Raw genomic sequence first — 22,838 nt, 5'->3', positions numbered from 1 at the left:
AAAGTGAAGTCGCTCAGTCGTGTCCGACTCGTAGTGACTCCATGGACTGCAGCCTACCAGGCTCCTCCATCCATGGGATTTTCCAGGCAAGAGTATTGAAGTGGCACTGAAGAATTGATGCTTTTGAACTGTGGTATTGGAGAAGATTCTTGAGAGTCCCTTGGACTGCAAGGAGATCCAACCAGTCCATCCTAAAGGAGATCAGTCCTGGGTGTTCACTGGAAGGACTGATGTTGTAGCTGAAACTCCAATACTTTGGCCACCTCACGCGAAGAGTTGACTCATTGGAAAAGACCTTGATGCTGGGAAGGACTGGGGGCAGGAGAAGGAGATGACAGAGGATGAGATGGCTGGATGGCATCCCGACTCGACTGTCATGAGTTTGGGTAAACTCTGGGAGTTGGTGATGGACAGGGAGGCCTGGCGTGCTGCGATTCATGGGGTTGCAAAGAGTTGGACACGACTGAGTGACTGAACTGAACTGAATGTACATAAAGTGCTTAGCCACAGTGCCTGGCACATAGGAAATGCTTAATACACTGTATTGCTGCTATCATCGTCATCATCATTATCATGATTATGCCTGCAGCATTGTATATACAGTAGGTATTCAATAAACAACTGCTAAAGTGATCTACTGAAAATGAATTAAAATTGCAGTGTGCTCACTGGAAAAGACATGCAGCTGGATTGTCTCTAAGCATATATTACAACCAGGGCCAAATACAGAAAAATGTTAGAACTCTTGCCACCCACTCCCTTTACACAAGTAAATAGGGGTTGCACTCCTCTAGCTGTAATTCATTAAATGTCTTCATATAAACACCCGTGCTGTATTTATTGCCATCTTCCATTACCCCAAGAGCAGAAGTGAAGGTGGAAGTAACTAGCCCAAGGTCTGATTCTATAATCTCATGCCTTCAAGAACAGTCAGTGATGCAAACAGAGGGAAAAAAATGACAATTTCTCCTCTGAAGCTTGCCAGCACTGAGATGCTAGCTTTTTTTTTCTTCCAGGCAGGGTCTCCTTGCAACTGACATGGTGGCAGTGGGTGAGTTGCTCAACAGGTTCCTTGGAGGAGGCATAGGGCTTCCTCTTTCTACAAGACTATTAGACTCATTAGCTATTTAAACAAGATACTATCAGATAAAGGTTTAATTGATCTCTATTTTAAAGTGAGCATAATCAAAAATTTCCCATAAAATGTATAAAGTGTATATCAATGTGTTTTTAATTATAAATCTCAGCCTTGGCTGGTCAATGCAAGTAGTTTTACAAAAGCAGGTGAATATTTGATCTCACTAAGAATGTTTAGCTTTCCACAAGGAAAATTTTATTTTGTAACCTGAACTAATCATGAAGGGAATCTGGAATATAACAGTGGATAGCTTAGGGTGAATGCAATTCCTCTCCTGAAATCAGCTCTACAGTCATTGTAATATTTGTGGTGGCTGCACATCATCCATTTTCTCATCATTCCCTACAAAAGATATCCCAGGACATTTTAATAATATAACACATTATCATATGATCCAGCAATCCTACTCCTGGGTATATGTTCAGAAAAGAAGAAAACTCTATTTCAAAAAGATACATTCAATGTAATGTTCATAACAGCACTATTTATAATAGCCAATATATGGAAGCAACTAAGTGTCCATCAAAAGATGAATGGATAAAGATGGACATATATACAATGGAATATTAGTTATAAAAAGAATGAAACATTGCCATTTGCAGCAACATGGATGGACCTAGAGATTATCACATTAAATGAAGTAAGTCAAGAAGAGAAAGACAAATATTATATATTACTGTCATGTGAAATTTAAAAAACAATACAAATAAACTTACTTAGAAGATATAAACAGACCCACAGACAAAACAAATTTATGGTTACCAAAGGGGAATGGGAGAGGGATAAATTAAAGAGTATGAGATTAACAGATGCACATTACTATATATAAAATAGATAAACAACAAGGATTTACTGTAAAGCTATATAGCACAGGGAACTATATTCAATATCCTATAATAACCTATAATGGAAAAGAATCTGAAAAAGAATATATATTTTATATATGAATAAAAACCAAATCACTTTGCTGTGTACCTGAAACACACTATTGCAAATCAATTATACTTCAATAAAAATATAACATATCACACTTGTGTGTGTGTGTTCAGTTGCTCAGTCGTATCTGACTCTGAGATCCTTTGGACAGTAGCCTGCCAGGCTCTTCTGCCCATGAGATTTTTCAGGCAGGAATACTGGAGTGGGTTGCCATTTCCTCCTTGAGGGGATCTTCTTGACCCAGGGATTGAATTCTTGTCTCCTCCATTGTAGATGGATTCTTCACTGCTGAGTCATTGGGGAAGCCCTTAACATGTTAAATGATACATATAATACATAGTAGTAATGAATTTTGAAATAATAAAAATCTTTTCTGAGATTTAACAAGTTAAATGGCTTGGAATATAGGTTACTTTTTTGACTCTGAAAATAACTTTGTGGGTAAATTAAAAAAAATTTGGGGCGCTGTGCTCTGCAGCATGTGGGATCTTAGTTCCCTCACCAGGGATCGAACTTGTGACCGCTACAGTGGAAGTGTGGAGTCCTAACCAACAGACTGCCAGGGAGGTCCCTTTGTGGGTAAATTTTAAAAATTTCAGAGTGAATTCTGTATATAAATAAAAACTATCAAGTATTAGAAAACCCATGAAAGAAAAAAAATTATTTCATGAGCTTTCACCTTGTTTTCTAAAATCTAGATGACTGAGTTTCAGACAAGCTCAGATTTTAGATGACAAGAAGTCCAACCATGTGTTGTTAAGAAAGAATTTTTTAAAACAGCATAATAATATTCAAAAAATGGGAATAATAATAGTTACTATTATCCTATACATATAAAAAACATTTAGTTTAGTTCCTGGTAAGTCAGAAGTACTCAATAAAAGTAATTATGATTTTTATTATTCTTCTACTTATCCTCTTTCAATAGCCAATAGCTATAATAGATATGAAAAATTAACATTAATGCCCATCATATTCAACAGACAGGTTATACATCTTACTGGTATCATTATTCCTAATCTATTATTCAGTTTAATTGGGCCCTAGTGACACTGGGGAAATACACAGACAATTTCTGTAGTTAGGTCTAGATCACACACAAATAAGGAGGTTACATGTAATATTCAGTTTGGTGTGGGCCAAATTAAACAAATAAATCAACCAGTATTAGCCAGGAAACTAAGTTGAGTAAAAACAAGTAAGTAATTATACATTACGATTATATAGAATCTTTTAACAATATTGAAATAAATAGTGTCTAATCCATTCGACATACATATTTTAAATCTGCATTTATAACTCTTCTTTTAAAGTTAGGCTATTCCCTCAAAGCACTTATGCAAAATTTCTGGCATTTAGCTAAGGATTTTACATAACCAAGATTCTGATCTTTTCTTAGTACACTGAATACCCTTTACAATAATTGTACTCACACCATGTTCTCCTAACCTCTTACTACAATAGACACTCATTTAAGGGATCAAATTCCAGAACTATATATATATATACATATATATACACATAAACAGAGTAAAGTCAGACCATCTTTCTGTTTCGCAGCATCTGGTTGGACCTCCACTTCGAATGGTAGTTTGTATTTCAAACTTGACTCTGTTATACAATAATAATGGAAGAAACAGCAGGTCCCTCCTCCAAGGTGGATATTTCTCAGAGAATGATGGGAGTTAACAGTTTTGACTGAATATTGGTAATAAATCTTGAGGTTGAACGTTAATTACTGGTAACAAACTATCCTTTGTGAGTAACTTTCTCTAGAACATTAATGAGAATGTCTTGATTTGTGTAGCTTTCACATATATTAATGTCGAAGGATGCTCTAAAGGTGGATGAAGCAGAAGAAATAATAGAAAGAGGGTTCTGAAAAGAAGGAAATTAGGAGAGAAGGACAATTACGCCCTGGAAAGCATGGAAAACTGATTAGAAAGCCTGAGGGAGAAGGCCCCCATGTGAGGGAGGGGACAAAATTCACACATATCAAAACCTGAACCCAGAGGGAAAGGGAGGAAGAGAAAACAGAATTCCCACAAATCATGCTGTCTTTAGGTAAGGGAGATTATAGAGGATTTTAAAAAATAAACAATAGGTTAGTCTCCTTCATCCTTGACACACTCCTACTCAGTCCAACAGTTCACTTTGTTTCTTTCTAGTCTACTTGTACTAGTCATTTTCATGCCTATCTATCCTACTAGATAATCAATGGATAGCAGAAAGCAAGTCTTGTGCATCTTCGCAACTCACACAATTTGTAGGATAGAGTTTTACACAAAGCAGACACTCAGAGATTTTGTTGAAATAAAATTTTCTACCAAAGTGGTTAAAGTAACTTTATATTTACAAGTAACTATGTTCTTTCAAATATTGTTTTTGCTATGAGTTTGTTTAAACCTTTAAAAAAATTATGAGCATAGAAGTAAAAAAAATCTGTTATTTATACAACATTATTCAAGTTACTTAACATGGCACACAAAAGCCCTTCACAGAATAGCCACCAACTACCTTGTCTTTGTGCCTCCACCTCTATAGTCACAATTCCCAGTAAGTGATTCATGGTATCTTCTCTGCCTGTAACAATTATGTCTTTCCAGCCCACCCACTTCTCACATCATCACCACCTGAGACAAACGCCTATTTGTCTTTCAATGCACAAATGTCAATAATTCATTTGTAGTGTTCCTTGCTGCACCAGGAATTAATGTATACTACTTATACCTGTTTTAGAACAGTTACACTGTAATTTATTTTACTAACCTGTCTTTTCTGTAAGTGTGTGCTCCTTAAGGGTAGAAACTGTGACTATTCACCATATATTACTAACATTTGGGACATGGTAGTAAGTATTCAATGTCTATTGAACTCAACTAGTACTAGTAGGCTGTCTTATTTCCTGAAGAATGAACAAAAGGGCCCCCAACCTCTGAACATAATATGAAAAAGTTGAACAGTCAAGAAAAATGCTCCATAAATATTTACTAATTCTTCACCGGAAAACACAATAATAATTAATATCCACTCTCAAGCTTTTGAGTAATTATTCTATAATTGCCTTATATCATTAAACTGTGAATACTAAACTAGTATTAATAAAAAACGGGGCTTCCCTGGTGGCTCAGTGGTAAAGAATCTGCCTGCCAATGCAGGAGACCAAGGTTTGATCCCTGGGTCAGGAAGATCCTCTGGAGAAGGAATGGCAACCCACTATAGCATTCTTGCCTGGAAAATCCCACGGACAGGAGGAGCTTGGCAGACTACAGTCCATGGGGTTGAAAAAGAGTTGGACATGACTTAAGTGACTAAACAATAACAACAATAAAAAAAAGTAATTCCAAACTAGTTATATAATTATAGAAGCTTTCCAGGAGGACCAGGAGAAAGGAGCAGCTGTGTAAACTGGAAAGAAAGAGTAAGAGAAGCAAGAAGAGATTGTGTTGAGAGGCAGGAGGAGGAAGGAATGCTATACTGTCCTAAAGAAAAGAAGAAGATAGAGGAAGTAAAAGCAAGATACTATTTTTCTGGCCATTCTAAAATTCTGCTGTACTGGAAGCATCTGCTATAATAAACACATTCATATCTTTTCCAGGCCAAATTTGGATTCAGCCCAGTGTTGATGCCTGTCTTCACTCTGAATTGTTTTTCTGCTGACTTATTTTTAAGATTAGTATGTGATTTTACAGCAGAAAAAAAGGTGAAAAAAGACCCTTTATCATCTCTCTCCTTTTTTGGGCCAAAATGTAATCCTTTGAGATCTGTTATAGGAAATGCAATGTATCCAGATCATGAAGTCTAAGAAAACAAAATTCTTTTCGTATTTTGTAGATTTTTAAGAAACTCTCTTATCATGTACCAAAGGCAGAAAAATGAAGACTGATGAAATATCTATTTTATATGACTAAAAAATTTTTCTTCCAGCAGCAATCTTTCATCCGTTAGAAGCTGCTATATCTATTGTGGGAAAAGTTGAGTCCATACTAATTACTAAGAGGCAAAGTCAGTTAGTTATTCAAGTAAATTCTAAAGTAAAAGAAATACAAAAGTGCATCTGGTGTGATCCTGTGTACTTAGTATGCTTTATATTAGAAATACGTGGAAGTTACAGGTTTATAAATAATGTCGTGGGATAGTTATTTCTTAAATTAATCATAACAAACAAACAATCAGCATTTCCTAACTTTTGCCTCCTCCAAGCCAAAGCTTAATGAAATAACCTTGCTGGATATATGGATGAAAATGGCTGAAGGAATGAGGAGGTAGGAGTGATGTTAGTTCAACACCTCTAAGCAAAGAGACAAAAAAGCTCCAAGAGTATGCTGCATGACTGGGACTCACGTGGGGAATTCTATCACAGTTAAAAGAGCATGAGGCTTTGGAGTCAAGTAGAACTGCATTTGAGTTCCAGCTCTGCCACATACTGGCTCAGTGGTACAGATTCTCTCTAAGGCATAGCTTCTTTGGTCTTAAAATGGAAATAATAATACTCATTGACTTGGATTAGGTATAGTAAACCAAATGTAGCATCTTGTACATAGTAAAAATTCAATAAATGTTATTATTCCTATCACCTTCCTTTGGACTTCTGTTCTTTACTATTCTCTGTTAGGTGCACAGGCTTACATAAGAGATACCAAGCTTTGATATGAAACATACTGATTATAGATTTTAGTTCACTTATTTTGGGGGGCAGGTGTTGGGGGGCAGAATTACTGCTAGAGTCTGGTGGCGGGAAGATCATTGTTCAGGAGATGAAACAGCAAATTCTGAGATTTTTTATGCTTTAATGTTAAGTTTCTGCTCCTCTGACTGATTAGGTAACCTAGGTTTATACAAATGACATTTTTCAGATTTTCCTATCACATCATGCTGAATATACTTGCTTTGGGCTTTTATATTTTAAAATAGAAATGATATCTAGGTCTCAAATTTTATTTAGTGAGATAAGCTAGTAGATGTTCATTTAGAATGTATTAGAAAAAGTTAAAATTTAGCAATGGAAATTTAAAAAAACCCATAAAATCATGTAGACAGAAATGTTAAATACATTTCTTCAAATTGAGAAATCATGCTTTACATCTCATATGTTTTCCTAATGTATTTACTGAAAGATAATTAATTATATATTACATTTGAATTAGGTATAATTTGAAATAATACAGAAGGTGATATAAGCACTCAGGGTGTGAAAATTTTTTCATTAATAATTAACAGCCTTAAAGAAATCTTCATAAAACCATAGGTGAACTTCAAATACATTATGATTCGTGAAAGAAGTCAGACATAAAAGAATATATATTTGATTCTATTTATATAAAATATGCAGAAAAGGCAAGTTTATAGAGACAGAAAGTATATTAGTGGTTGCCAGAGAATGGAAAGTGGCTAAATGGGCATGAGATTTCTTTTGGGGGTGATGGAAATGTTCTAAAATAATATGGTGGTGATACTTATACAATGCTGTTAAGTATACTAAAAGTCACTGAAATGAAACTTAAAAGGAGTAGATATTCATGGTATTTAAATTATACCTCAATAAATCTAGTAACAAAAATAAATCTTCCATGTGACTAGATTTTAGAAAAGACATTTTTATGTACTAAATGAAATGAGAATTTTGAAGAAGAAATCTACTTCTACCGAGAATGAGAGCCTGAGTAATGCTTTTATGCTGAATGAGACCTCGCTCAATCAATAAAACATTCTCAAAGTGCCATCCACAGTGGGAAATCTTTGGAATTTGGGAAGGCAACACTTTATGGTGCTTGAATTTAAGGTAAATAGGGTGCTGCTTTTTCTCCTCGGGTAAACATAAACCACAACTGGTGCCAAAGGAGAAAGTGTCATCTCTCCTGTGAGCCATGAACAGATGTGCCTCACAGAAGTAATGAGAGGGATTTGTCATGCTTTGATAGTACTCCAGATTACCTGGGTTATTAAGAATTGCAACAGCATAACTCTAAGGTGGGGCTTTCCTGGTCACTCAGACAGTAAAGAATCCACCTGCAATGCTGGAGACCCAGGTTCCATCCTTGAGTTGGGAAGAGCCTCTGGAGAAGGGAATGGCAACCCACTCCAGTATTCTTGCCTAGAGAATTCCATGGACAGAGGAGCCCAGCAGGCTACAGTCCAGGGGGTCACAAAGAGAGTAACTAACACTTTCACTTTCAACTCTAAGGTACATAGATCACTGAGGAGAAGGTATTAAATGGTGGTTCATATCCTTTATTGTTGCTCACTGCTACCATGTTAAATGGTTCTTCATTTAACATGATCTTTGAATAAGAAGGACCTAAGTAGACAAAGAGTAGCCCAATGTTATTCAATAACTGTGAAAGAGTTTCTCTGTAAGTAGTTAATAAAAAGATATAACATTAGACAGTATGTTTCTTGAGGGTAAGGACCATGTTATTCAACTGTAACTCAGCAACAAACATAAGCACAGTGTATGGCATACCTAAAAAACGTCTTCTGAACTGAGAATGAAAGCACCATATAAACAATAGATGTAATAAAATGTAAAAATTATTATTTTTCACCATAAAAGTAACCCTAATAATTTAAACCTAGCTGTTAAGGTACTACCTTCAAGAAAGTCTTCATAAGTTAAAGACACATTAAATACAAGTTTCTTAAAGTAGAAAAAGGTGTGGAAGAACTGTAGAGGAAAAAAACCCCCTAAATTTATGGTGGCTGTGATGTAACAAATTCCCAGAGATCTCATATAAATGTCAAAAGTGGTATATCTTTTAGTCTAAGCAAAGCTCTAAAAGAGAAACATGTGTTTAATCTGGGCCAATAAAACACTCTACTTTTAGGAGAAGGGTAAGTGTATGCATAATTATCTTTTAAATTAAAAAGAAACTATACCTCCTGAAAACTAGAAACCATTGATAAAGGAAACTGAAAATGATTCAAAGAAATGGGAACATATTCCATGCTCTTAGACTGAAAGAATTAATATTGTTAAAATGGCCATAATACCTAAAGCAATCCACAGATTTAATGCTGCTGCTGCTGCTGCTAAGTTGCTTCAGTCGTGTCCGACTCTGTGCGATCCCATAGACGGCAGCCCACCAGGCTCCACCATCCCTAGGATTCTCCAGGCAAGAATACTGGAGTGGGTTGCCATTTCCTTCTCCAGTGCATGAAAAGGAAAAGTGAAAGTGAAGTCGCTCAGTCGTGTCCGACTCTTAGCGACCCCATGGACTGTAGCCTACCAGGCTCCTCCGTCCATGGGATTTTCCAGGCAAGAGTACTGGAGTGGGGTGCCATTGCCTTCTCCGACAGATTTAATGAACCTCTATCAAAATACCTAAGACATTTTTCACAGAACTAGAACAAAGATTTCTAAAATTTATATGGAATCATAAAAGGCCCAGAATTACCAAGCAATCCTGAGGAAGAACAACAAAGCTGGAGGAATAACCCATCCACACTTCAGACCATACTACAAAGCTATAATAATCAAAACAGTGTGGTACTGGCCCCTAAACAGATGTATAGGTCAATGCAACAGAACAGAGAGCCCAGAAATAAACCTGTACATCTGCAGTCAATTAATCTATGATAAAATAGACAATGGATAAAAGACAATCTCTTCAATAAATGGTGTTGGGAAATTTGGGACAGCTATGTGTAAATCAACGAAATTAGAACACTCCCTTACACCATATAGAAAAATAAATAAACTCAGAATGGGTTAAAGACCTAAATATAAAACATGACACTGTAAAATTCCTAGAAGAGAATATAGGCAAAATATTATCTGACATAAATTGTAGCAATATTTTCTTATATCCGTCTCACAATGCAAAATAAATAAAAGCAAAAACAAACAACTGGAACCTAATCAAACTTGAAAGCTTTTGCACAGCAAAGGAAACCATCAACAAAATGAAAAGACAACCTATGAAATGGGAGAAAATTTGCAAATGATGTGACTGACAAGGGATTAATATCCAAAATATATAAACAGCTTATATTATTCATTATTGAAAAGACAAACAATTCATTCAAAAAAATGGGCAGAAGCCCTACATAGACATTTTTCCAAAGAAGACATAAGACAGTGAAGAGACACTTGAAAAGATGTCTGACACTGCTAATTACTAAAGAAATGGAAATCAAAACCACCGTGAAGTATCATCTCACATTGGGTAGAATAACTATCATCGAAGTCTATGAATAATACATGCTGGAGATGGTGTGGAGAAGAGGGAAGAAATCCTTGTATTCTATTGGTGGGAATGCAAATTTGTGCAGCCACTATGGAAGACAGTAAGGAAGTTTCTTAAAAAACTAAAATTAGAGTTACCATATGATCCTGTAATCCCACTCCTGGGTATATATAAGAAAAAAAATGAAAACTATAATTCAAAAAGATGTATGCACCCCAATGTTCACAGCAGTACTATTTACAAAAGCCAAGACATGGAAACAACTCATATGCCCATCAACAGACAATTGGCTTAAGAAGAAATAGTGTGTATATATACACACAGTGGAATAGTATATAGCCATAAAAGAAAGAAATACTACCATTTGTAGTAAAACAGATGGCTATTGTGAATATTATACTTCATGAAATAAGTCAGACAGAGAAAGACAAATACTATATGGTATCACATATATGTGGAATCTAATAATAATACAAATGAATCTATATATAAAACAAAAACAGAACCACAGATATAGAAAACAAACTTATGGTTACCAAAGGGGAGGAAGGAAGGATATAAATTACTATACATGAAGTAGATAAGCAACAAGCATCTACTGTATAGCACAGGAGATTATATTAAATATCTTGTAATCCCATGGACAGAGGAGCTTGGCGGGCTACAGTCCCTGGGGTCGTAAAAGAGTCAAACACAACTTAGTGACTAAACAAAAACAACAATAACTCAATGGTATAACCTGAAAAAAAAAATCACTCTGCTGTACATCTGAAACTAACACTAATTCACTAATATTGTGAATCAATTATACTTCAATTTTCAAAAAATAGCTGATATATTTTAAAAAAAACCCAACAACATAGGCACCTGATCCATCATCTCTCCCACCACCTTACTCAGAGCAGGCTTTAACTTCCACTATTAAAAAGACATATATATGGATACATATATGCAGTCATTAAAAATAATTAGGTATATAAGCTATATATTAATTAGGTATATAGAAGGATCTCCAAGATATACTACTAAGTGAAAAAAGCAAGATGAGAACACAGTGTGATCACTTTAGTTAAAAAATAATTTTATCTGTATATTCTAGCAAAAATACACAACTTCCCCCGCCCCACCCACCCAGGAGGAAACCAACTATCAGAAGAAATGGAGTAGAGGTGGGAAAGTGAGTGTTTATTTTGCATTTTCTATCTCTCTGTACCATCTGAATTTTCTAACCATGCATATATACTACTTTAAGAAAATGTCCACCTGACTGATGAGACTGTGGACCAATTTGTTTATTATTTATTACATTATAAAGACTAATATAAGTTCCTAGTGGCCCCATCAATGTTCTGTTCATCTTGCTGCCCAAGATGTTGTCTGGTACAGCAGCCTTTTTTGTTGAGATGCTCAATAAACTCCTGGTGCATTGAAAAAAAAAAAGACTAATAAATGTTATTAAAAAATACTTTCAAAGCAAGTTTAAGCAAGACAAGCAGCTGAGTCCATTTTCTGAAGCAATGCTGAGCAAGACTCAGGAATTTATATCCTTTGAACAGTATGAGGATGGCTCATGTGCAATCAAGGCCAGGATAATGCAATTTACATCTACAGAATTTTCCTGAATGAACAAATCCACTATGCACCAGCAATAATTTCCCATAAGACAGAAACTCAGAAAGTATCTAAGAATCAATATGATCTACTCCTTAACCCTGTCCACTGGGTATCAATGCAGAGCCTCTCTACTCCAGATCTACCTGCCTTTGCCTTGTTTTGTGGTATAGCAGCTGGACCTGTCAACGTTTTTTCTTTGCCAGCTAGCACAATATATTAACCTTTGTCAGCTGGGACACTACAGTATGAATTGGTTTCTTTTCCTGGTTCTGGCATGCTTTTTTCTTCTTGTTCCTGCTAGTTGTATGTGGGACACCCAGACGTGCTCACCACTTTGCAAGTTTCAGTGGTACCCCAGAGATGGTGGCTTCCTAGCAAGTCTTGTCAGAACTCCAGTAGGCAGTTTCCTGCTTGCCAGTCCAAGTCTGTGGCCCCTCAGTGAGCTTCACTTCGGTGCCATCCAGCAGTCATAGCAATGCCTCTCCAACAAGGTTTGAATCTCAGTCTTGTTGGAGAGTGGCCCTCTCCAAATTTGCTCCTTTTCTGGGTATTCCGCCTGAACCTTAGACAAGCTGCTCCCTTTATCTGCTATTTCTGTATTCTTTAAAATCCTCTATACTTCTTAGTAGTTAATCCCCTATTACTACTTAACAACTCCTTATGTTACATTTTTCCTGCTCATATTACTGTTCTGGTTTCTGGCTCCTGACTGGACCTTGAGTAATTCATGCCCAAATTATCTGCTATTTCTGTATTCTTTAAAATCCTCTATACTTCTTAGTAGTTAATCCCCTATTACTACTTAACAACTCCTTATATTACATTTTTCCTGCTCATATTACTGTTCTGGTTTCTGGCTCCTGACTGGACCTTGAGTAATTCATGCCCAAATTAAACCAAAACAAACCAAGTAAAATCAAGCCAAACCAACAATAAAGAATTAAATCTATAAACTCATCATAAAATGTAAGTCTGTATTATTAAGTTTGATAACACTGAGAAAAACATGGCAAGTATCCCCACTTGTTGGCTAACTGCATTAAAAACATGCATGAAACAAAAAAAAATCCCACAGTGTAATAGTTTTGCATTGTGTAAACTAAGCTAAGCTAGAACTACATTTCCCAGAACTCTCTTTGCCCCATGAGTCCAGATTAGGGTTAACGACAGAGAAATGTGTCTAAGATTTGGAAGGCAAAAATGAAGCAGTGGCCACTACACTCTGAAGGTCAGTACAGCCAGGTGCTGCTGTATCTCATACACTTTTATAACTAATCTGCTGGATCATCTTAATGTGTGGGAAGAACTAGGCTCACATTTCTTCCAGTTCCTGTTGGATCTCTTCCATTAGCTACTCCTACTCAGAGCTAGGCACATGTGTAGCTCCATGGCCAACAACGCGGCTTCTTTTTCAGGTCACCTCCTTCCCTGAGGTTGGAAGACATGAGAGACTATATAGATTCTACTTTGCCCTTGTTCTTCCCTCTGTCACGCTCAGCTTTTCTTCCTGACTGCTGCCCTGATGACCTACAGTGACATCAGGCCAACAAAGCTGGTCCCTACAATAGATTCCTTACTTCCTATCACTCATGGTGCTTTTGCCTGATGACCAAACCCTCGCTAATACACACTGTAAAACAGATTAATAATCCAGCTTAAAAAAAAGTCTTCAGTAGTTTGGATTTCTTGAGCAATTGAGTTTCTACTGTCAGTTCTTCTTTTCCCTACATTTCTTCTTATTTTTTAAACTTAGATATCATATAGAAATAAATATCTTAGATGTGAAAGTGGGGAAATTTTAAAATGCTATTTTCTTTAACAAATGCCCATGTGAAGGCCCATATGAAGGCTAGTTAGAAGAAAGTTTTCTGGTTATTCTGGGACATGGAGACAAATTTCCTTGGTGGTTTAAGACACAGGAGAGCCTGACCTATTTTTGTAACATTGTTCTTCATGTTAGGAGACGAATAAGATGAAGAACCACTAAGGAGAGTTCACAGAAGAATGGTATGTATGCATTTAAGAAAAACTAGAGGGCCTGGAGACTTGTTAAGGGAAAACCAAAAGATAATGCCCAAGCTCCAGCTGGTTGTCATTAGTTTCTAAAGCCAAATTCATTTGATTAAAAATTTTGAGATTTGTCCTTGTTTCCTGAGGATGCTCAGTATGACTTGCCAGATCTCAGAAGTGTGAGTCTCATAAATTTCATTTTCTGTTTTTGAAGAGGATGGGAAGGTAAGGAGGAAGAAAGATGAATATGCAGTGACTTAGCAGCAGAGAAAGGGCTCCTGTTTATGGAGAAATGTTTGGGTTAAGACTTATAACTCAGAGACTGTGGACAAACCATTTGAAGTAAAGTTTTTTAAAAATTGGTCTTATCAAGAAATATTTATTGAGCACATACTAGGCGCAGGAAGAGGACTAGACCTCATCAGTCAGAAATGGTGGATGAAACAAAAAGGATGGGCAGAACAAAAAGAGCAAGAGACTCTGCCAGCATCTAAGGGCATGGATCATTTTTATGAATCAGCTAAAGCACTTCATCTGATGCCTAGTTAGTTCTCCACTAAAACAGATCTGGGAATATCTGATAATCTCTCTTGACTTAGAGTCCATGAAACAGGGAGTAGCTTAAGCTAGAAGTCCTTCCATAACAGCTGTCTGAAGTCCTGGGCTTCCTGCGGCTAACTGCACATAGCTGGACCATGAGGCAGCCTGGCTGCCACAGGTTGATTGTTTCCTACTGTGTATTTCAGAAGGATGTAATCAATGTGCTCTTCAGAGTGTGGCTATTTAACTTCTTATAAGTCTTTACAGGAAAAGAGAGAATAAGAATTTGCTGGATTTGTTGCCGTAAGAATCAATCTCTTTGAAAGGCATGGACAGGAGAACTACAATATGTGATAGAATTAAGAAAAGCACTGAACACTCCAGAAAATTTTAAGAAGGTTTACAGAAGTTGCCAATGAAGTTAATCTCTAATTTCTGCCTTACGTTTATTTATCTAGCGTGTTCATTCATTCATTCACTCATTCAGTAGAAACTTATTGATTAACACTGGGATATAGCAATGAATAAGACAGATAATATCCCACCAAATTTATTTTCTTTGGTGGCAGAGAGCAGTCGAATATAAACTAAACAATATATAATTTCAGGTTATTAAGTTGCTCTAAAGAACAATGAAGTAGGGATAGAGTGGTGGGGTTATATCTTAGGAGATAATTTAACACGTATTTCATTTTTTACATATAGTATGCAACAAATGTTATAATAAATATAACCACAGATGTGTCTTAGATATAGTCAGGAGATGGGATTGATGTAGTTTCATGATAAATCAAGCTGAATACATTTATATAAATAAAAATGACTTTACATATAGACCACTAAAACTTACCCTATAGAAAGCACTAGTCAGAGGGAGTAATGCTGCAGCAATGTTATATTCTTCTAAACTGGAACAATCCTTAAAGAAAACAAACAGAAATGAGCATTATTAGGACATTTATCAGAAATCACAAATATATGGAAACAAAAATCTATGATACATTATTTACTGTACTAAGGGGTTTTTACTTTTATTCTAAACTGTCATTAAGACTTACCTAGATAATTGTGAAAAAAGACCTGGAAAAAAAAACTGTCCTGAAGCACATTCTTTTGATGTAAAAATACATTTGAGAAAGATATTTTCATACACTATTGATGAGTAGCTACTTTTACTTTCCCATTTATGTTCACAGCTGTGCAATTTGTCCAAAAAATTTTGGAGGGGGTTTAAATATATTTAATTACTGCATTTTACTGAACCTAAGATACACCTTTTCCCTCCACATTTTAACTTCTCTAAGACTGGGATATATGTTATAATTGAAATAGTATATTTTTTCTTAGTGTTACCTATGAAGAGTTTGCATGTAAAATTTTGTTATGGATCAGGCAAGAAATATCAATGATGCCAAAACCCTTTGGGTGAAATGTTGGGGAATGGTGAAGTCAGGAAGTCTCAGTGGGAATGTAAAATGGTGCAGCTGCTAGGAAAATGGAGAGAGAGGAATGAGGAGAAGCAGCTAAGGACAGAAACCTAGGGAAGATACATGCTTGCTGCTGCTGCTGCTGCTAAGTCGCTTCAGTCGTGTCCGACTCTGTGCGACCCCATAGACAGCAGCCCACCAGGCTCCCCGTCCCTAGGATTCTCCAGGCAAGAACACTGGAGTGGGTTGCCATTTCCTTCTCCAATGCATGAAGGTGAAAAGGGAAAGTGAAGTCTCTCAGTTGTGTCCGACTCTTTGCGACCCCGTGGACTGCAGCCTACCAGGCTCCTCCGTCCATGGGATTTTCCAGGCAAGAGTACTGGAGTGGGGTGCCATTGCCTTCTCTGAGATATATGCTTATACAGAAGGAATAAAGAAAAATCAAGATGGGAAAGAAATTAGAAGAAAGCAATACTATAGATATCAGGCTTCCCAGGTGGTGCTAGTGGTAAAGAATCAACCTGCCAATGCAGGAGATGCAAGAGACACTGGTTCGATCCCTGGGTCAGGAAGATCCCCTAGAGTAGGAAATGGCACCCCACTCCAGTATTCTTGCCTGGAAAATTCCATGGGCAAAGGAGTCAGGTGGGCTAAAGTCCATGGGGCCACAAAGGGTCAGACGCGACTGAGCACAATACTATAGATGTCCGGAGAAGAAATGACAATAGTGTTGAAAGCTTCATGAAATTCAGTAAAATGAAGATTGAGAAAAAGCCAAGAAACTTGTGAATCAAAGAGGTTACTGGTGACGTGATGAGGGTATAAGTGAGTAGAGTAGTAAAACAAAGGCCCCGAGTGTAAATGCTCATAGCTGTAAAGGGAAGGAAGCTGTGGAAGAGTTATGACATCCAAATGGGTGGCTGAATGAATCTTGGTAGTACTGAGCCAGATGAATACTAATATTCTATGTAATCCTTTGATTCTGTAAGAATTAGAAGGGACCCACACACACCAAGGAGGAAAATCCAAGGGAGAGGGAGTTGAAAAAGAAAGGTCACTGGTAGAACAAAGTCTCTGAGATATGGCTGCTAATCAGTGTGGTTCCCATTTCTAAGGGGGAAACATCTCATTTCCATAAAAAGCAAACAAACAGAATTTATATTAACCATCAGGATCCATGAATACATCAGCAAATATAACATATTAGGAGACAGAAGCTTGGTTTTACAAGGAAGACTCAGGCTTATCTAAGAAGTTTCTATGAGGGCAGTGGGCAGTGTCCTTACTGTTGTGCAAACACTAGTTGTTTTTTTTTTTAACTAGAGGATAATTACTTTACAATATGGTGATGGTTTCTGCCATGCATCAACATGAGCCACAGGCATGCACGTGTTCCCTTCCTCTTAAACCTCCCTCCCAGCTCCCTCCCTATCCTACCCCTCTAGGCTGTCACAGCTTCGGGTTTCCGGCATCATACAGCAAATTCCCACTGGCTCTCTATTTTACATATGTTGATGTATATGTTTCAACATTACTCAGGTCATTCCACTATCTCCCTCACCCACAGTGACTGAAAGTCTATTCTTTATGTCTGTGTCTTCTTTGCTGCCTTGCAAATAGGAAGGCAGTCATTACCTTGGAATCACATTTATGCTTTTATTTTAAAATAAAGGCAGGCTGGGAAAACTGGATATCCATATGAAAAATGAAACTAGACTTCTATCTTATACCATACACAAAAATCAACTCAAACTGGATTAAAGACTTGAATATAAGACCTGAAGCAATAAAACTCCTAGAGAAAACACAGGTGCTAAGTTCCTGGACACTATTCTTGGTAATCATGTTTTAGATCTGGCACTTAAAGCAAAGGCAACAAAAGCAAATATAAACAAATGGGACTACATCAAACTAAAAAGTTTCTGCACATCAGAGAAAACCATCAACAAAATGAAAAGGAAACCTATGCAACAGGAGAAAATATTTGCAAATCATATATCCAATAAAGGGTTCATAGTCAAAATATTCAAGCTGCTGCTGCTGCTGCTAAGTCACTTCAGTCGTGTCCGACTCTGTGCAACCCCATAGATGGCAGCCCACCAGGCTCCCCCGTCCCTGGGATTCTCCAGGCAAGAACACTGGAGTGGGTTGCCATTTCCTTCTCCAATGCATGAAAGTGAAAAATGAAAGTGAAGTCACTCAGTTGTGTCTGACTCAGCGACCCCATGGACTGCAGCCTACCAGGCTCTTCTGTCCATTTTCCAGGCAAGAGTACTGGAGTGGGGTGCCATTGCCTTCTCCAAAATATTCAAGGACCTCATACAACTCAAGAGCAGTTCAGTTCAGTTCAGTCACTCAGTTGTGTCCGACTCTTTGCGACCCCATGAATTGCAGCACGCCAGGCCTCTCTGTCCATCACCAACTCCCGGAGTCTACCCAAACCCATGTCCATCGAGTCGGTTATGCCATCCAACCATCTCATCCTCTGTCGAGCAAAAAGGACCAAATAACTCAATTAAAAAATGGGCAAAAGAACTGAACATTTTTTCAAAGACATACAAATGGCCATCAGGTATTTGAAAAGGTACTCCGTAATGTTAATAATCAGAGAAATGCAAATCAAAACCACAGTGAGCTGTAACCTCATTATTAGAATGGCTATTACCAAAAAGACAAGGAAAAATTGCTGAGGAGGATGTAGAGAAAAGGGAATCCTTGTACATTGTTGGCAGGAAAGTAAACTAGTACAGTCGCTATGGAAAACAACTGGAGGTTCCTTGCTACTGCTGCTGCTAAGTCGTTTCAGTCGTGTCCGACTCTGTGCAACCCCATAGACGGCAGCCCAACAGGCTCCGCCGTCCCTGGGATTCTCCAGGCAAGAACACTGGAGTGGGTTGCCATTTCCTTCTCCAGTGCGTGAAAGTGAAGTCGCTCAGTCATGTCCGACTCTTAGCGACCCCATGGACTGCAGCCTACCAGGCTCCTCCATCCATGGGATTTTCCAGGTAAATAACTAAAAATAGAACTATCATATGATCCAAGAATCCCACTTCTGGGTATATATACAATGCAAAGGAAACCATTATCTTACAGAGAAACCTGTACTCCAATGTTCATTGCAAAATTATTCACAACACCCAAGGTGTGGAATCAACCTAAGTATCCATCAAAGAATGAATGGATAAAGAAAATGTAGTTTATATATGCAATATTATTCAGCCTTATAAAGGAAAAAAATCCTGCCACTAGGAACAACATGGATGAACTTAGAGGGTATTATGATAAACCAGGCAAAGAAAGACAAATACTGCATGGTATCACTTATAGGTGGAGTCTTAAAAAAAAAAGTTGAACTAAGAAACACAGAGTAGAATGGTGGGTGCCAGGGGCTGGGGTATGGGAGAAATGGGAAGATGCTGGTAAAAGAATACATATAAGATGAATAAGGTTTGAGAATCTAATGTATAGCATAGTGACTATACTTGATAATACTGTTATTATATAATGAAAATTTGCTAAGAAAGTAGAATTTAAGTATTCTTACCCTCCCCAAAAAGGTAAATCTCCAAGGTGATGGATGTGTTAATTAATTCGGTTGTGGGAATCCTTTCACAATGTATGGTATTTTAAATTATCATCATGGTGTACACTTTAAATACATTACAAATTTATTTGCTGATTGTACTTCAGTAAAACTGGAAAAAATACAGAGGCCATGAAGGAAAACACCACATCCTTTTCCTATCCTGTCATCTCCATGGATTTTATAAAATAATCCCAGAATACGGCAAAAAGTGTGACTCATCTTTTTCCTTCCTAACTTATTCCTCATTCTCTTGCTTAGGACACTGTTATGTGCAAGAATGTCATCCCCTGTGTCCTAGCACATCTGAGTTTCTTTAACAGAAATGCCTTGCATGTTTCTGAAGACTGTCATGAGGCCCAAGGCAATAAAGTTCAACAGACTTGAGCTGTAATCTTCTCCTAAGGAAATGATTGGGATGCCAAGATGCCTTTTGACTTTGATTTCACAGCAGGGCTTCATTTGTAATGATGCTGTCCAAACTTTAAATGACAACAGCTGTGATATGGAGTCCCACACACTCATTTATACAAATTTCCCACAAATTAAAAAAAATTAAACAATGGGGAATTTCAATCCATGACCAATTAGCAGGGAACAGGCAATCATAAAACATTTAGAAGCTATTTATTATCTTACAAAATGTTTACACATTGTAGTCCATGTCTCAAACCTGAGCGCCAGTCAAATGCTGATTGCAAAATATAAATATAAAATTCTTTGTAAATCACGTTAGAGACATTCTAAGTTAATTAGATTGAAAAATGGAAAAATTTTGAAACAAGAAGTACAATCATTGACATAGCAATAGCTTTTCGGCATAGTGCAGTTATCTGTTGGGCAATCAGTTTGTAAATACACATCCTGAAGTCCCCTGTGTTTTGGCCACATAATAGCAAAGTAGTTATAGGCATACCAGGCAATTTATAAGCCTGCAAGGACTTGAATGCCTATACATGTTTTATTTTGAACTTTGCTATGTGGTTTACCTTTAATTTTCCTCCGACAATTGAACAGTGAACCTTGCAGTCTTAATTTCTCATTACCCTCAATTATTTCATATTTGGATTTGCATACCTTTGGAACTGTTATAACCAGCATTCCTGTTTTCATAAAACTTTGGAATATCTCAAAAATGATATATGTAAACATTAAAGAAAAAAATAAGGCCAAAAGGCATGATGTCTTACAAAACTTTTTTTGAGTTTGGATTAGACATAGCTCAGAAAAAAAATTTTTTTGAGTTGTCCAAAACACTGAGAACATTTGTATCTTCTACATAGAGACAAGAATTAAAACTACCAAAACCAAAAATACCTCTGTATATCATATTACTCTCCTGCTCAAAAATGTCAGCTGTGTTCTGACCATTATAGGATAATGAGCAAAGTCTTCTGTTAACCTTATAAGACCTCTGTGGTGTGGACCAATCTCCACACTTAACCAACCATATGGCCCTCCAGTTATAAGCCACAGTTCTAGTCAGTCTGCTTTTTTTTGTCATCTTCTATTACACATCACCAACTCAACAGACATGAATTTGAGCAAACTCCAGGAGATTGTGGAGGGCAGAGGAGTCCATGGGGTCATAAAGAGTTGGACATGTCTTAATGACTGAACAACAACAAACAATTCCACATTATAACTACTCCTATCGCATCTAATACCTCTAGAATACCACCCATGCCTTGCTTTATCATTTACACTCCTCCTCTTTGGCACCTCCGTATGAATGCCCTCAGGTTTGTCCACCCTTTCCAAATATAGGGTGTGCTTGCATGCTAAGTCACTTTGTGTCTGACTCTTTGGACCCTATGGACTGTAGCCCACCAGGCTGTCCATGGGATTCTCCAGGCAAGAATACTGAATTGGGTTGCATGCCCTCCTCCAGGGGATCTTCCCAACCCAGGAATTCAACCCGGGTCTTCTGCGTCTCCTGCACTGGCAAGCAGGTTCTTTACCACTAGCACCACCTAGGAAGCCCTCCAAGTACAGGGCTAAGTACAAAATAAGCAGTGAGACACTTGTTGTTTCAGCCTCAGGTTATATTTTAATGCTCAATCAGCTAATATAACCATTGAGAATGTATCACAATTTTGAACACTATGGTTATTTAATACGTACCATCAGTCCTACTGAGACAGAAGATGAATGCTAGACCTGACAAATAATATCAAGTCTTAAGTTTTTGAGTGAATGGTGCAAGTCTGCTTCAGTTTTATATGTCTGGAAACTAGGACAGTACACCTGGCATATAGTAATAATAGCTAACATTTATTAAGTGCTTACTAAGTATTAATAGCAAACATTTTCAGTTTGGATACACAGAAATTATTTCATTTAATTTTTACAACATCTCTAGGAGGTAGACACTGCAACTGGGTCCATTCTGTTTGGGAAGGAACTAGTTTCTAGAGGTTAAACAACTGCCTGAGATTAAACGGGGACAAACAACAGAGGAAGAATTCAAACCCAGCCGCCTCACTCCAGTGTGTGTGCCTTAAAGCTCTATGTCCCGTTGCCTCTCAAATGCAATAAAGTGTAGAACTGAATATAAAAATGGCACCTGTGAAACACATAATGCAGGTAGAAGAAGAAATTTTCCACTAATTATAATCTCCTCAAAAGAGGTTGAAACTACATTACATCTGTGAAAACCAACTGAAAATTTAAAATGTGATGCTAAAATGAAAATGCAAAGGAAGTGCTGGAAGTTAATTTTTACCCCCCATAGTATCCATTTATTTCATCTCTGTCTTGATAATTTCTTTAAAAATTAAAAAATACAGAGAATCAAGTCAAAGCTTCTAAAATATGCCTAATAGGAATGCTGGAAATAGAGGACAAAGCAGGAAGAAGTAAAAGAGATAATAAAAAGAATTTAGTCTTCATATGCAAAGAGTTCAGTAAGCATCAAACAGGAAAAATGAAAAAAGATACTTGGTAGAATGAATAAAATGTGGTATACTGATACAAAAGAATACTACATAAAAGTGAAAATAAATTATAGTTATATCCAACATCATGGATTAATCTTGCAGACAAAATTTTGATCCAAAGAATCAAGGCAAAAGGAATAATCACCACCATATCATCATCAACATCAAATTAGTCACTACTGAAAACACATATCCAATTTAACACTGCTGTACTTTTTTTTTAAACTTTTTATTATGTATTGAGGTATAACCAAAGAAAAGAGAAGCCTGGTGCGCTACAGTCCATGGGGTCACAGAGTCCAGAGACAATTTAGCAATTGAAAAACAATAGCTAATTAACAAACGATGTTGTGATAGTCTCAGGTGAATAGCAAAGGGACTCAGCCTTTCAAATACTTGTATCCATTCTCTGAAAAACACTTTTGTAATTAACATTGGCCTCTACCTCTATTCACCCCATCAAAC

At 37.0% G+C, this 22,838-nt stretch overlaps 1 protein-coding gene across 5 annotated transcripts in view; it reads right to left on the bottom strand.

Annotated features, from left to right (window-relative positions):
* The window catches only part of SBF2 (SET binding factor 2), a 473,595-nt gene that overhangs the window by 112,871 nt on the left and 337,886 nt on the right, over positions 1–22,838 (bottom strand). For all 5 annotated transcript variants that reach the window (XM_081540685.1, XM_081540683.1, XM_081540686.1 and 2 more), the window contains one exon: positions 15,275–15,343. In XM_081540685.1, coding sequence (XP_081396811.1) covers positions 15,275–15,343 — 69 coding nt within the window. The remainder of the gene's footprint in view (positions 1–15,274; positions 15,344–22,838) is intronic.

The sequence above is a fragment of the Giraffa tippelskirchi genome, chromosome 11 (assembly GCF_054371585.1).
Source record: "Giraffa tippelskirchi isolate mGirTip1 chromosome 11, T2T-mGirTip1v1.2.pri, whole genome shotgun sequence".
NCBI lineage: Eukaryota > Metazoa > Chordata > Mammalia > Artiodactyla > Giraffidae > Giraffa > Giraffa tippelskirchi.
The sequence above is the reverse complement of the archived record's forward strand: the minus strand, read 5'-3'. Positions and strand labels throughout refer to the sequence as shown.